The following is a 16,454-nucleotide window of genomic DNA, read 5'->3' as shown; positions in this document are numbered from 1 at the left end:
AGGCCAGGAGCACATGAATGTATGAATTTATGGTTTGATCAGAATCTCTGTTATAATCATTGGCCAGTACAGAGAAGTAAAACCCCAAATCTGAATCTCTATCTCCATCCATGGCTAATTTAGGAAGGGGACAATTTTTGCTAACAAGATAGCCACCGCAGTACAATACAACGTTGTCAATGACATTTCACTTTTGATGTGATTGGTGTGAAGCCAAATCCAAACTGGCTTCCCTTGACTTTTTTTTTGGGTGCACCATGACCATTCATAGTTGAGCTCACTCAGTTTAGCTTAATGATGATTGGCTATTATTTTATAATTTTTTTATCAAGGGAGGACAGAGACATAGGGGCACTGTTTCACTCGCTCGGATGCTGTCTCTGGTGAGAAATTCAGCCTCTTCCGAATTGAAGGAAAATTATGAATCACAGAGAGACGAAAGATAAATGATTGTATAAGTTTTTTTCTTGGTCAATGTTTTGTCAAAACCTGGCTTCCCTTGACATCCATGAATACACCCCACTGCTAACTGCGGATTCGCATTCTCTCAAGATGCTGAATTTTTTAAATAATATTTCTCCACTCCTGTTCCCGAGTGTATCATTTTACTCCAAGAAATGCTTAATTCTGACAGTTGGCTACAGTTCCCTTGAAGTGCTATAGGCTTATTTGAAGTCTCCATATTGTGACTGTCGAATTTGTAGCCTATAGCTCCTCAGAATCATCAGTCTGTCACCGCCTCTGCGGAGGGAGGTGGCATTATGCTTCACATTCGATTTGACCACTTCAACAAATCTTTCCCAAACATTACTTTTCTGGGCCTTCTCTTTATTTATTTTTTATATGTACATATTTTATTTAACTTCCTTTCTTCCTTTGACAATAAACAAAATCATACATAGACAAAAATAACACACAGCTTAACATTTACAGTACACCTCCACAAACACAAATGGACTCTTTACTTTCAACTCTCCATTTCGCAGCCTTCTCTTACTGAACTTTTTCTGCAAGGTCCCAAAAGCAGTTGGTGATTGGTGTGGTGCGCGTACCGTTAGGCCCTGAAGACCTAAAGTTTAGGCTTACACACTAATGGCAGATAGCCTAAAAATAATAAAGGAAACACCTCAATGTAGCCTATATATAAATATTCCACAATAATTATACATGTATGAATTTTATAATGCATTGTTTTCTCTTTATTCAACCCACCTGCACACAATATTTAATTACCTTAAAAGCCCACCCCGCGCGAGTTATGAGTCAACCCGCGCTAGTGCATGTCTCTCTCTCTCTCATTCTCTGCTCCGAAGCTGAGAGCTATTGGCTTGCGCGGCTTAATTATTTCACTCTCTCTCACACAGTTTGCCCGACCGCCGACACACAGACACCGCGCTCCATCTGTCTGTATTGTGAAGCAGAGCTGCAGTCGCTGTTCGCCATCCTCGGCGACAGACTTGCCCTGTGTAAACGTTATCAGTGCAGGGTAACCTGTTACTGATGACAGTCTACGACGACAAATGCTCGAGACCCTCGCGCAGCATACCCGGGTCAGATTGGGAGGAAGACGACCGACGTAGTGATGGGACAGTTTTCGGGGGTATGCTACCGGAGTTTGGTCATCCTCTTGTTTCTCGGTTTGCAGTTCCCGGCCACGGCGGCACGAGGTAAGAACAGTTCAGAATGTGTGATTTTTGTTTTTGTCAGAACAGCTGTGTGTTGTGCAGGAATTTGCACGTGCACTATAGACTAGTCAGAGTGTGTTCTATGGTATCCAATCGCACTAACTGTACTATGCTTAACTTTGTCAATATTATTTTTGGTATTGTAAACATATTTAAATGCGTTCCCTTCTTACGTCAACGTCCGCAATTATAGAACACCTATCGTATGCAAAAGAGTTATAGGCTACCCATAATGTATCATCATATCTGACCCTAGACTAATTATCTTAGAAAAAAAGGTTCCAAAAGGGTGATTTTGCTGTCCCCATAGAACCCTTTTTGGTTCCAGTTAGAACCATTTTTGTTTCCATGTAGAACCCTCTGTAGAAACGGTTTCACATGAAACCCAAAAGGGTAACCAAAAACGGTTCTAGATAGCATTTTTTTAAAAGAGTGTAGGGAATAAGACAATAATGCAGTGTATTCTGTCGGCCCACACCGCAGAAGGCAGACGCGAAAATAAATCATACAACAGTATTCAAGATACTACTGACTGGTTGTTGGTCATGATCCAAATGTTTCTCAGCGATAGACGCATTTTGGCTTTTGAATTAAAACACATTGATTGTGCACAGCGGAGAACCGCTCGGCCAGTTCTTCCATGCGTTGACATGTGTTGCTGTGATGGTCTCCGGGAGAATGATGGGTTCACATCCCAAAACACTGCTCTTTGAAGTAATGCATAGTCGATAGTGACAGCTCAGACATATTGGCTTGAGTTAGACTTGTGCTGTTGGGGTGGCAGGTAGCCTGGTGGTTAGCGCGCTGGGTCAATAACCAAAAGCTCGAGGATCGAATCCTCGAGCTGACAAGGTTAAAAGAAACTGTCGTTCTCCCCTTGAACAAGGCAGTTAACCCACTGTTCCCCGCTAGGCTGTTGTAAATAAGAGTTTGTTCTTAACTGACTTGCCTAGTTAGAAAAGGGTTATATTTGAAAAAACACCTCGTTGGATAATTAAATCATGTGCTTCTAATTTTTATTATGAAAAGATTACATTAAATAGGCAACACATTGAAAACAATACTATTCGGGCTGTTAGGCACAATTCAACTCCTGCCATCGGTCTCACTATGGACCCCATCACATGCTCTCCTCTCTACCTTGACCTCTTGACACCCACTTAGCCTATCATGTCTTACGGTGAGTCATTTGCAAGTCAATTACCAAATTAGCCATAAGTATTTTATTATTCCATATCAAGTATGGAAATAAACTGAACCTGAGTAATATAAATATTAGATTAGGGCTCTATTCAGCTTCAGGGGTTTAGCTTTTTGAGGCTGATAGTTGAGATAGTGTGAGGTATTCTACTGTGCATTGGGAGACAGAAGTTCATTAATAAGGAATTGGACCCATCCTTTTAAGCTTGTAAATAACCCTTATTGTCGTTTTCACTCTTCCCTCCTCTGTCGTTTTTCTCCTCATTCTTACTCTCTTGGCACCAGAAGCCTCAAACCTAATGAATGTTGTTGTTCTACATCCCACTAGAGGACATTGATATCTCCAGACCATTGATAATCTGATCAGATCCTATGTATGCTCACCCAGCCTTGGGTGATAATATCCTAATGCCGGTTTCCGACCGTGTGATATTGTTCTGTTATGTGTACTTATTTCATGATCCACTATATCAGAGACACAATTGAGACGTAGCCTGCAGGTGTATAGTAAATGGAGTGATCTGAGTATTGGGGTTGAGGAGAGAAAAGAGACACACAGCACCAGCGGCAGGTTTGACAGTGCCGTTTGATGTTTCAGTTGCGACTCTCGCCATCTGATATGGAGAGAGAAAGAGAGAGAGGGGGGAGAAAGAGCGATAGGGAGGCAGAGAGAGAGAGATATGAATAAAGGGCTACAGAGAGGAGTCATCTGTGGGAGAACCCATGTTTTATTTATCCCAAATATGTCAACCCGTCTCTCCAGCGACCTCTTTGATTTAACTGACATTTAACATGAGAGGAATTCATGAGCTCAATATGGAGAGGATGCATGGGATTATCCAGGATTTTTTTCTTCTCCTTTTTTTGAGAATGACAAATCAAATCAAATTTTATTTGCCACATGCACCGAATACTATTGGTGTAGATAATAATAAGAGTAAGAATAAAGAACAGAGTAGCAGCAGCATATGATGAGGGTGAAAGTGTGTATGTGAATCTGTGTGGGTTCTGTGTAAAGTGTCAGTGTAGTTTGTGTAAGTGAGTGCGTGTGTATATAATTTGTATACCCGGGGTCTCCAACCTTTTCTAGCATGAGCGCTACTTTTAATGGCACAATCTGCTCATACATGTTTTCCTAGCTTTCAAATTGGCACTCTGTTTGTATTTTCCGAAATTCCTCTTTCTCTGTTTTAGGATTCTGTCCTAACAACACAGTCAAACACCCAAGCTAACTGGCAAACATTGGCTAGCTTGCTAGCTGCTTCCAGACACAAATGAGAGAACAGCTCACTGACCATTTTACTCGCCATAGCTAGGCTGTTTTTATATTATCCAGAGCATTGGTTACTGTAACTGTGCTACCGGCAACAATTTACGCTTTTTTGCCAATGTTTACTGACACCGGCCATATTCAATGGAGGTGTCACGTTCCTGACCTATTTATGTTAGTTGGTCAGGACGTGAGGTTGGGTGGGCATTCTATGTTATCTGTTTCTATGTTGGTTTCGGTTTGCCTGGTATGGCTCTTGATTAGAGGCAGGTGGTTTGCGTTTGCCTCTAATTAAGAGTCATATTTAGGTAGGGCATTCTCACTGTTTGTTTGTGGGTGATTGTCTCCTGTGTCCGTATGTTATGTTCGTACCACATAGGACTGTAGCGTTTGTTTGTTTCGTTTTCGTTTCGATGTCGTCTGTTACCTGTACGTAAGTTTATGTTTAGTTATGTAAGTTTATGTTCAGGTCTCGTCAACGTCGTTTTGTTATTTTGTAGTTTTGCAAGTGTTTGTTTCGTTTCGTGTTGCCATCTTTATCGTTGTTTAATAAAGATGGCTTATTTCCCTGAAGCTGCGTTTTGGTCTGAGGATCCTTCTCTCCTCACCTCGTCCGAGGATGAGGAGAGCGTCACTCGTTACAGAATCACCCACCAAGCTAAGACCAAGCGGCAAGGGAAAACGAAACGGAGTAAGGGACAGGAGAGAAAGGATTTCTGGACATGGGAGCAAATAATGAATGGAGAAGGTCCCTGGGCTAAGGCAGGAGAAAATCGCCGTCCCAAAGCTGAGCTGGAGGCACGGAGGAGAGCAGAGGCTACCGGGGAGAGGAACCGGAGCTATGAGGGAACGCGTCTGGCACGGAAGCCAAAAAAGCCCGTGAGTAATTCCCAAAAATTTATTGGGGGGGGGCTAGGAGATAGTGGGCCAAGGGCAGGTAGGAGACCTGCGCCCACTTCCCAGGCTTACCGTGGAGAGCGGGAGTACGGGCAGGCGCCGTGTTACGCAGTAGAGCGCACGGTGTCTCCTGTACGAGTGCATAGCCCAGTGCGGGTTATTCCACCTCCCCGCACTGGTAGGGCTAGATTGGGTATTGAGCCAGGTGTCATGAGGCCGGCTCAACGCGTCTGGTCTCCAGTGCGTCTCCTCGGGCCGGCATACATGGCCCCTGCCTTACGCATGGTTTCCCCGGTTCGCCTACATAGGCCGGTGCGGGTTATTCCACCTCCCCGCACTGGTCGGGCAACCGGGAGCATTCAACCAGGTAAGGTTGGGCAGGTTCAATGCTCAAGAGTGCCAGTACGCCTCCACGGTCCGGTATTTCCGGCACCACCTCCCCGCCCCAGCCTAGTACCTACAGTGTATACACTACGCACTAGGCTACCAGTGCGTATCCTGAGCCCTGTTCCTCCTCCACGCACTCTCCCTGTAGTGCGTGTATCTAGCCCGGTGCCTCCAGTTCCGGCCCCACGCACTAAGCTACCAGTGCGTCTCCAGAGCCCTATACACACTGTATATTCTCCCCCTACTAATCCTGATGTGCTTGTCCTCAGCCCGGCGTCACCAGTGCCGGTACCACGCATCAGGGATAGAGTAGGCTTTGAGAATACAGTGTGCCCTGTTCCTGCTTCCCGCACTAGTAGGAAGGTGCTTGTCATTAGCACGGTGCCTCCAGTTCCGGCACCACGCACCAGGTCTACAGTGCGCCATATCCGGCCAGAGCCATCCGTCTCCCCAGCGCCATCTGAGCCATCCGTCTCCCCAGCGCCATCTGAGCCATCCGTCTCCCCAGCGCCATCTGAGCCATCCGTCTCCCCAGCGCCATCTGAGCCATCCGTCTCCCCAGCGCCGTCTGAGCCATCCGTCTGCCAGGAGCCTGCAAAGCCGCCCGTCTGCCATGAGCCTGCAAAGCCGCCCGTCTGCCATGAGCCTACAGAGCCGTCAGCCAGACAGGAGCCGCTAGAGCCGTCAGCCAGACAGGAGCCGCTAGAGCCGTCAGCCAGACAGGATCTGCCAGAGCCGCCAACCAGACAGGATCTGCCAGAGCCGCCAACCAGACAGGATCTGCCAGAGCCGCCAACCAGACAGGATCTGCCAGAGCCGCCAACCAGGCAGGATCTGCCAGAGCCGCCAACCAGACAGGATCTGCCAGAGCCGCCAGCGAGCCATGAGCAGCCAGAGCCGTCAGAGCGCCATGAGCAGCCAGAGCCGTCAGAGCGCCATGAGCAGCCAGAGCCGTCAGAGCGCCATGAGCAGCCAGAGCCGTCAGAGCGCCATGAGCAGCCAGAGCCGTCAGAGCGCCATGAGCGTCGAGAGCCGTCAGCCTGCCATGAGCGTCGAGAGCCGTCAGCCTGCCATGAGCGTCGAGAGCCGTCAGCCTGCCATGAGCGTCGAGAGCCGTCAGCCTGCCATGAGCGTCGAGAGCCGTCAGCCTGCCATGAGCGTCGAGAGCCGTCAGCCTGCCATGAGCGTCGAGAGCCGTCAGCCTGCCATGAGCGTCGAGAGCCGTCAGCCTGCCATGAGCGTCGAGAGCCGTCAGCCAGCCATGAGCATCGAGAGTCGTCAGTCAGCCATGAGCTGCCCTTCAGCCTGAAAAGGCTAGATACCCAGAACTGCCCATCAGTCCAGAGCTGTCTCTCTGTCCGGAGCTGCCTTTCAGTCCGGAGTTGCCCCTCTATCCTGATCTCCCTCTCTATCTTTATCTACCTCTATAGTCTTATCTATCCCTCTGTCTTGGTTTATCTCTCTGTCCCGGTATTGTCATTATTAGATATGTTATTAGGAGGATTTTGTGGGGGAAGTAAGAGGGTGGACATTCTTGAAGGGAGGGGGCTAGGATGGATTATGGTGGGGTGGGAACCGCGCCCGGAGCCTGAGCCACCACCGTGGTTAGATGCCCACCCAGACCCTCCCCTAGACTTTGTGCTGGTGCGTCCGGAGTTCGCACCTTGTGGGGGGGGTACTGTCACGTTCCTGACCTATTTATGTTAGTTTTTGTGTGTTAGTTGGTCAGGACGTGAGGTTGGGTGGGCATTCTATGTTATCTGTTTCTATGTTGGTTTCGGTTTGCCTGGTATGGCTCTTGATTAGAGGCAGGTGGTTTGCGTTTGCCTCTAATTAAGAGTCATATTTAGGTAGGGCATTCTCACTGTTTGTTTGTGGGTGATTGTCTCCTGTGTCCGTATGTTATGTTCGTACCACATAGGACTGTAGCGTTTGTTTGTTTCGTTTTCGTTTCGATGTCGTCTGTTACCTGTACGTAAGTTTATGTTTAGTTATGTAAGTTTATGTTCAGGTCTCGTCAACGTCGTTTTGTTATTTTGTAGTTTTGCAAGTGTTTGTTTCGTTTCGTGTTGCCATCTTTATCGTTGTTTAATAAAGATGGCTTATTTCCCTGAAGCTGCGTTTTGGTCTGAGGATCCTTCTCTCCTCACCTCGCCCGAGGATGAGGAGAGCGTCACTCGTTACAGGAGGTTGAGCGTTAGTAAATTCGTCAGTTATTCTGCGCTCTAGCACACTCAGACAAGAGTGCTCTGAAATTGCAGTAGATAGAGAGCGAATTTACCAGCCACGTCTATCAACAGTTGTCGCAGTGACATTCTATTGAAATGGTTACTTGAATAGTGGAGTCTTTTGTTAAGATATGTAGTTAGCTAGCTAGGTAAACAATTAACCATAATCCTTGCTCGTTACTACCCTGCATTAGGCTATAACTAGCAAAGCAAATGGCTCTGACATACGAATAATAAGATCATACGCGTAACGTTAGCATTACACTTTAACTTGATATTAAAATTACTTTGTCAAAATTAGAAACGTGTAATATCTGAAAATGTAGCTAGCTAGATTATCTTACCCATTGTCACGTGTGTTCCCTCTCCGGCCTCTAGGTCACCAGGCTGCTCATTATGGCGCACACCTGTCACCATCGTTCTGTGTGTCGTCAGACTCACCTGGACTCCATCACTTCCCGATTACCTTCCCTATATATGTCACTCCCGCTGGTTCCTTCCACAGGCGTCATTGTTTCTGTGTCATGTCTGTGCGCTGTTTGTGTTTCTTGTTTTGTATTTAGTTGCGTTTATTTATTAAAACACTCACTCCCTGAACTTGCTTCCTGACTCTCAACACACCCGTTACACCCATATACATCATGGATGGACGCTTCTCCCTCTCATGGATGCCATGATTGCCTTGAGTTTAAAGATGTAATCCGGAGACAGGTGGTTTCTCCATCTCCTTAGCTGTCATACTCTAATTCCACTGATTTCAAAACTCGGTCCTCCAGAAAGTGGAGAGCAACACTTACAGTGGCTTGTAAAAGTATTCACCTCCCTTGACATTTTTCCTATTTTCCTCCAACCTGGAATTAAAATTAATTTTTTGGGGGTTTGTATCATTTGAATTACACAACACTTTGAAGATGCAAAATATTTTTTATATTGAAACAAAAAAGAAATAACACAAAAAACAGAAAACTTGAGCGTGCATAATACTTTCAAAACTGCTCCAGCTCCTTCAAGTCGGATGGGTTCCGCTGGTGTACAGCAATCTAAGTCATACCACAGATTCTCAATTGGATTGAGGTCTGGGCTTTGACTTGGCCATTCCAAGACATTTAAATGTTTCCCCTTAAACCACTTGAGTGTTGCTTTAGCAGTATGCTTAGGGTCATTGTCCTGCTGGAAGGTGAACCTCCGTCCCAGTCTCAAATCTCTGGAAGACTGAAACAGGTTTCCCTCAAGAACTTCTCTGTATTTAGCACCATCCTTAATTTTAGACCAGTTTCCCAGTCCCTGCCGATGGCTTTTTTCTGGCCACTCTTCCGTAAAGCCCAGCTCTGTGGAGTGTACGGCTTAACTTCTTGCGACTACAGGGGATGCTGTTTTCTCATTAGCATAATTGCATTACAGACTAAACGGCTTCCTACTAAATTCTTGCTCGTACAATATGCATATTATTACTATTATTGGATAGAAAACACTCTATAGTTTCTATAGGCGTTGGAATTTTGTCTCTGAGTGGAACAGAACTCATTCTACAGCAATTTCCCTGACATGGAGTCAGATTTCACACATTTTGGCCCCTGATCTGGAGTCAGTTTAAAGGCGACTGTGAACGCTATCAGGATACGGACACTGCTTACGTCTTCCCCTGGATGCCTTTACGTGATGACGATTTGAATGGTATCGATTGCGCAATCACAGCCACTATAAATGAAAAAATCCTGTAGGTAGGAACTCTTTTCCAGCTGCACCGGATGCGCGTTGGACACCGTGCTGCTCTTTTTCCAAACATTAGTGTAGGCAGTAATATTTCTCCTGTCATGTTTTTACCCGTTATAGGTGTTAACAGCATCATAAGGTAGTTACTTTGAACCGTTGTATAGCAATTTATATCCTTTTAGTGCGATTTTGAGGCATTGCTTTGTTGTGCACTTTGACGCGCTGGGCACATTTCGGGGTCCCGGTCGTACGTTAGTGGGCATTTCGACGGACAAGTGGACATCTTTCGACCAAAAGAAGATTAGACCCAAGAAAGGATTCTTTGCTCAAGATTCTGATGGAAGAACAGCTCAAAGTAGGAACAATTTATTATGATAAATCGTGTTTCTGTCGAAAAATGTTAATGGCTTATGACGCCATCTTTTTAGACGTAGCTTCGCTTGGCGCAAATTGTATTGAAAAGTAAGGATAATTAAAAAAATGTAAATCAGCGATTGTATTAAGAATTAAATTGTCTATCAATCGCTGTCCACCCTATATTTTTTAGTCACGTTTATGAGTATTTATGTATACGACTAGATCACTGTCTAATATGGCGCACGTCATTGTCTAACCATGATTTTGGTGGCTAAATATGCACATTTTCGAACAAACTGTATATGGATTGTGTAATATGATGTTACAGGAGTGTCATCGGAAGAATTCTGAGAAGGTTAGTGAAAAAATTAATATATTTTGGCGATGATATGATATCGCTCTCTTTGGCTAGAATCAGTGCTCGGGTAACGTTTGCGTATGTGGTATGCTAATATAACGATTTGTGTTTTCGCCGTAAAACACTTAGAAAATCTGAAATGTTGTCTGAATTCACAAGATCTGTGTCTGTCCATTGCTATGTGCTGTGTATTTTTAGGGAAATGTTTTATGATGAGTAAATTGGTAATACAAGTTGCTGTCTCTAGTAATTCTAGGAGCTTTGGTGAGATTTGTGATGCTGGCTGCAATGGCAAACTATGATTTATACCTGAAATATGCACATTTTTCTAACAAAACCTATCCTATACCATAAATATGTTATCAGACTGTCATCTGATGAGGTTTTTTCTTGGTTAGTGGCTATCAATATTTTAGTTTAGCCGAATTGGTGATAGCTACTGATGTTGAGAGAAAATGGTGGACAAGAAAAATGGTGATTTTTGCTAACGTGTTTAGCTTATAGATTTACATATTGTGTCTTCCCTGTAAAAATCTGAAATGGTGGCTTTATTCACAGGATCTGTATCTTTCATTAGGTGTCTTGGACTTGTGATTTAATGATATTTAGATGCTACTATTTAATTGTGACGCTATGCTAGCGATGCTAATCAGTGTGGGGGGGGGGGGGGTGATCCCGGATCCGGGGTAGATACTCGTGAAAGGTTAAAGTGGTCCTATGGACAGATACTCCAATCTCAGCTGTGGAGCTCAGCTGTAGAGCTTCTCTGATTAATGCCCTCCTTGCCTGGTCTGTGAGTTTTGGTGGTTGGCCCTCTCTTGGCAGGTATGTTGTGGTGCCATATTCTTTCAATTTTTTAATAATGGATTTAATGGTGCTCAGTGGGATGTTCAAAGTTTCTGATATTTTTTTATAACCCAACCCTGATCTGTACTTCTCCACAACTTTGTCCCTGACCTGTTTGGAGAGCTCCTTAGTCTTCCTGGTGCCACTTGCTTGGTGGTGCCCCTTGCTTAATGGTGTTGCAGACTCTGGGGCCTTTCGGAACAGGTGTATATATACTGAAATCATGTGACACTTAGATTGCACACAGGTGGATTTTATTTAACTAATTATGTGACTTCTTAAGGTAATTGGTTGCACCAGATCTTATTTAGGGGCTTCATAGCAAAGGGGGTGAATACATATGCACACACTACTTTTCCGTTTTTTTTATTTTTTATTTTTTGGAAAAAAGTTATTTTCATTTCTCTTTACCAATTTGGGACTATTTTGTATGTCCATTTCATGAAATCCAAATAAAAATCAATTTATATTACAGGTTGTAATGCAACAAAATAGGAAAAATGCCAAGGGGGATTAATACTTTGCAAGGAAGATTAATACTTTTGCAAGGGACTGTACACAATCCGTGTCTCAATTGCCTCAAGGCTTAAAAGTCTAAATTTAACCTGTCTCTTCCCCTTCGTTCTACACAGATTGAAGTGGATTTAACATCAATAAGAGATTGTACCTTTCACCTGGATTCACCTGGTTAGTATATGTCATGGAAAGAGCGGGTGTTCCTAATGTTTTGTACACAGTGTATGTTGCATGAATTCATAATGGCAATACAATGAAATTGAAAAATTATTTAATTCTTACTCTCACAATTTCACACATTTTTAACATATACTGTATTTTCCCCATTTTACGCTTGACAAGCAGTTAACTTATTCCACCACTTGGCACTGCTGTTGTCCCCTCTTCACAACTGTGTAGGTGTGTGTGGACCATGCTAAGACTTAGTGATGTGGACGCCAAGGAACTTGAAGTTCTCATTTACATTTACATTTAAGTCATTTAGCAGACGCTCTTATCCAGAGCGACTTACAAATTGGTGCATTCACCTTATGACATCCAGTGGAACAGCCACTTTACAATAGTGCATCTAAATCTTTTAAGGGGGGGGGGGGGGTCATAAGGATTGCTTTATCCTATCCTAGGTATTCCTTAAAGAGGTGGGGTTTCAGGTGTCTCCGGAAGGTGGTGATTGACTCCGCTGTCCTGGCGTCGTGAGGGAGTTTGTTCCACCATTGGGGTGCCAGTGGTGAGAGGACGTGGTGAGGAGACAGATTCTCGCCACGCCACCTGGTAGGAGCGACCTGTCAGGTAGGACGCAATCCAAGCGTGGGCCGCGCCGGAGATGCCCAACTCGGAGAGGGTGGAGAGGAGGATCTGATGGTTCACAGTATCGAAGGCAGCCGATAGGTCTAGAAGGATGAGAGCAGAGGAGAGAGAGTTAGCTTTAGCAGTGCGGAGCGCCTCAGTGATACAGAGAAGAGCAGTCTCAGTTGAATGACTAGTCTTGAAACCTGACTGATTTGGATCAAGAAGGTCATTCTGAGAGAGATAGCAGGAGAGCTGGCCAAGGACGGCACGTTCAAGAGTTTTGGAGAGAAAATAAAGAAGGGATACTGGTCTGTAGTTGTTGACATCGGAGGGATCGAGTGTAGGTTTTTTCAGAAGGGGTGCAACTCTCGCTCTCTTGAAGACGGAAGGGACGTAGCCAGTGGTCAAGGATGAGTTGATGAGCGAGGTGAGGTAAGGGAGAAGGTCTCCGGAAATGGTCTGGAGAAGAGAGGAGGGGATAGGGTCAAGCGGGCAGGTTGTTGGGCGGCCGGCCGTCACAAGACGCGAGATTTCATCTGGAGAGAGAGGGGAGAAAGAGGTCAGAGCACAGGGTAGGGCAGTGTGAGCAGAACCAGCGGTGTCGTTTGACTTAGCAAATGAGGATCGGATGTCGTCGACCTTCTTTTCTAAATGGTTGACGAAGTCATCTGCAGAGAGGGAGGATGGGGGGAGAGGGGGAGGAGGATTCAGGAGGGAGGAGAAGGTGGCAAAGAGCTTCCTAGGGTTAGAGGCAGATGCTTGGAATTTAGAGTGGTAGAAAGTGGCTTTAGCAGCAGAGACAGAAGAGGAAAATGTAGAGAGGAGGGAGTGAAAGGATGCCAGGTCCGCAGGGAGGCGAGTTTTCCTCCATTTCCGCTCGGCTACCCGGAGCCCTGTTCTGTGAGCTCGCAATGAGTCGTCGAGCCACGGAGCGGGAGGGGAGGACCGAGCCGGCCTGGAGGATAGGGGACATAGAGAGTCAAAGGATGCAGAAAGGGAGGAGAGGAGGGTTGAGGAGGCAGAATCAGGACCTCTCGACCTGCTCCACTACAGCCCTGTCGATGTGGATAGGGATGTGCTCTCCCCTCTTTCTCCTGTAGTCGTCCATCAGCTTCTTGGTATTACTGACGTTTAGGGAGAGGTTGTTGTCCTGACACCACACTGCCAGGTCTCTGACCTCCTCCCCGTAGGCTGTTTCATCGCCGTTGGTGATTAGGCCTACCACCGTCTTGTCATCAGAAAACTTGATGATGGTGTTGGAGTTGTGTGTGGCCACGCAGTTGTGGGTGAACATGGAGTACAGGAGGGGACTAAGCACACACCCCTGAGGGTACCCCGTGTTGAGGGTCAGCGTGGTGGAGGTGTTGTTGCCTACTCTCAGCACCGAGGGCCGGCCCGTCAGGAAGTCCAGGATTCAGTTGCAGAGGGAGGTGTTCAGTCCCAGGGTCCCAAGCTTGGTGATGAGTTTGGAGAGGACTACGTTGATGAATGTTGAGTTCTAGTCTATGAACAGCATTCTCACAAAGTTATTTCCCCTCTTCTACAGGTGGGAGAGGGCAGTGTGGAGTCCAATAGAGATTGCGTCATCTATGGATCGGTAGGGCGGCATGCGAATTAGAATGAGTCCAGGGTTGGGATGATAGTGTCAATGTGTGTCATGACCAGCCTTTCAAAGCACTTCATCATTACAGATGTGAGTGCTACAAGGCGATAGCCATTTAGGTATGTTACCTTGGTTCTTGGGAACAGGGACAATGGTGGTCATCTTGAAACATGTTGGGATTACCGAATGGGACAAGGGGAGATTGAATATGTCAGCGAAAACAATTGTCTGCTGGTCTGCACATACTCTGAGAACGTGCTCTGGTTTTCCCCTTGGCCTCGCATCTGCTTCATCGGACCACTTCCGTATTGAGCGTGTCACTGGTACTTCCTGTTTGAACTTTTGTATGTAAACAGAAAGCAGGAAGATTGCGTAATGGTCTGATTTACCGAAGGGAGGTCTGTATTCAGAATGTGGAATATATACACTATATATACAAAAGTATGTGGACACCCCTTCAAATGAGTGTATTCAGCTATTTCAGCCACAACCGTTGCTGACAGGTGTATTATATCGAGCACACAGCCAGGCAATCGCCATAGACACACATTGGCAGTAGAATAGCTTTACTGAAGAGCTCAGTGACTTTCAACGTGGCACCGTCACAGGATGCCTCCTTTCCAACGAGTCAATTAGTCAAATTTCTGCCCTGCTTGAGCTGCCCATGTCAACTGTAAGTGTTGCTAATGTGAAGTGAAAACGTCTAGGAGCAACAACGGCTCAGCCGCGAAGTGGTAGGCCACACAAGCTCACAGAACGGGACTGCCGAATGCTGAAGCGCGTAGAATGTAAAAATCATCTGTCCTCGGTTGCAACACTCACTACCGAGTTCCAAACTGCCTCTGGAAGCAACGTCAGAGCAAAAACTGTTCGTTGGGAGCTTCATGAAATGGTTTTCCATGGCCGAGCAGCCGCAAACAAGCCTAAGATCACCATGCACAATGCCAAGCGTCGGCTGGAGTAGTGTAAAGCTCGCCGGCAATGAACTCAGGAGCAGTGAAAACGCGTATTCTGGAGTGATGAATCATGCGTCACCATCTGGCAGTCCGATGGGCGAATCTGGGTTTGGCGATGCCAGGAGAACGCTACCAGCCCAAATGCATAGGGCATTTGGCAAATGTAAAGTTTGGATGGAGGAGGAATAATGGTCTGGGGCTGTTTTTTATGGTTCGGGCTAGGCCCCTTAGTTGCAGTCAATGACATTCTAGACAATTCTGTGCTTTCAACTTTGTGGAAACAGTTTTGGGAAGGCCCTTTCCTGTTTCAACATGACAATGCCTCGTGCACAAAGTGCGGTGCATAGAGAAATGTTTTTTGTTGAGATCGTTGTGGAAGAACTTGACTGGCCTGCACAGAGCCCTGACCTCAACCTCATCAAACACCTTTGGGATGAATTGGTACGCTGACTGCGAGCCAGGCCTAGTTGCCCAACATCCGTGCCCGACCTCACTAATGCTCTTGTGACTGAATGGAAGCAAGTCCTCGCAGCAATGTTCCACAATCTAGTGGAAAGCCTTCCTAGAAGATTGGAGGCTGTTATAGCAGCAAAGAGGGGACCAACTACATATTAATGTCCATGATTTTGGAATGAGATTTTTGACGAGCAGGTGTCCACATAGTTCTGGTCATGTACTGTATTTGGAGCAATCATGACACAATTTTCTTTATTGCATGCTTTCAGGGGCACTATTTTGGGGGGAATTGTCTCTCCTGTCCCCATATGCCTCTCTCTGCCACATTGCTTGAATATGGCCAAGCTTGGCAATAGCGACAGAGCAATAGCGTTGTGACAATGCAGCTCTGATTTAATTACTTTCCATGAGTATGAACGTTTTACATGGAAAGTCAGCCAAACCCCTCAAATTAAACTAATCTAATCAAAGATATGACTCACTCGGGGTGAATTGGATTGAAACACGATGGAGAAAGGTTCCCATTCATTATGGTAGGAATAATATGTACAGATGCAATATGTAGATACTGTATCAACCTGTTGTTTTCCAATTTAGATCCACACATTTTTAAACCCCCAATTTCATTACATGAGAAGAGTCCTTTTCTTCACCAGCGGGACACCAACCACAGTACAGTACACAAAATGTTAAGATGATGGACTCCATTCATGTCCAGCTTTAGAGATTTTACACAGTTACCGCAAAAACATCTCAATGAACCATACAATCTCCGTTTGAAATATATGTATTAGTATTGATTAATTTCAAAATGAGGTTGTAGTTTACACCCTGATATTAGGCTAATTATATACTCCTCTATAGGCTGTTTTTAAAGCAGTGTGTGAGTGAAGGGTGTTTCCATGAAATAAACAGTAATTACATATATTAAATTAACACAAACCTGAATTTAGTCTTTCCATATTCTGATTTTGACACAAAACATCCTCGAACCAAATTGCACAAGAACGTGTGTGTGTGTCTGTGTGTGGTCTTCCCTGGTGCCATTGGCATTGGATTGGATGTACTGTAGCAGAATATTCAGTGAGGATATTGAGTTGGAATGACAATGGGATTCAGTGTGTGTGGATTAATACAGAATCTTGTTTGTCGTTAGATTTGTTTCTCCGTGGGGTTTCTTTGAAGGCTTAGAG

The 16,454-nt window shown here is 45.4% G+C and overlaps 1 protein-coding gene across 5 annotated transcripts in view; it reads left to right on the top strand.

The window, feature by feature from the left end:
- The first annotated feature begins 1,294 nt into the window (after positions 1 to 1,294).
- LOC129863842 (netrin receptor UNC5D-like) overlaps positions 1,295 to 16,454 on the top strand; it is a 323,353-nt gene continuing 308,193 nt past the window's right edge. For all 5 annotated transcript variants that reach the window (XM_055936165.1, XM_055936163.1, XM_055936166.1 and 2 more), the window contains exon 1: positions 1,295 to 1,667. In XM_055936165.1, coding sequence (XP_055792140.1) covers positions 1,583 to 1,667 — 85 coding nt within the window. In that variant the 5' untranslated portion in view covers positions 1,295 to 1,582. The remainder of the gene's footprint in view (positions 1,668 to 16,454) is intronic.

This window comes from Salvelinus fontinalis, chromosome 10, assembly GCF_029448725.1.
Source record: "Salvelinus fontinalis isolate EN_2023a chromosome 10, ASM2944872v1, whole genome shotgun sequence".
In the NCBI taxonomy this organism is placed as follows: domain Eukaryota; kingdom Metazoa; phylum Chordata; class Actinopteri; order Salmoniformes; family Salmonidae; genus Salvelinus; species Salvelinus fontinalis.
Note: the sequence above shows the minus strand (reverse complement) of the source record. Positions and strands in the feature narration are given on the sequence as shown.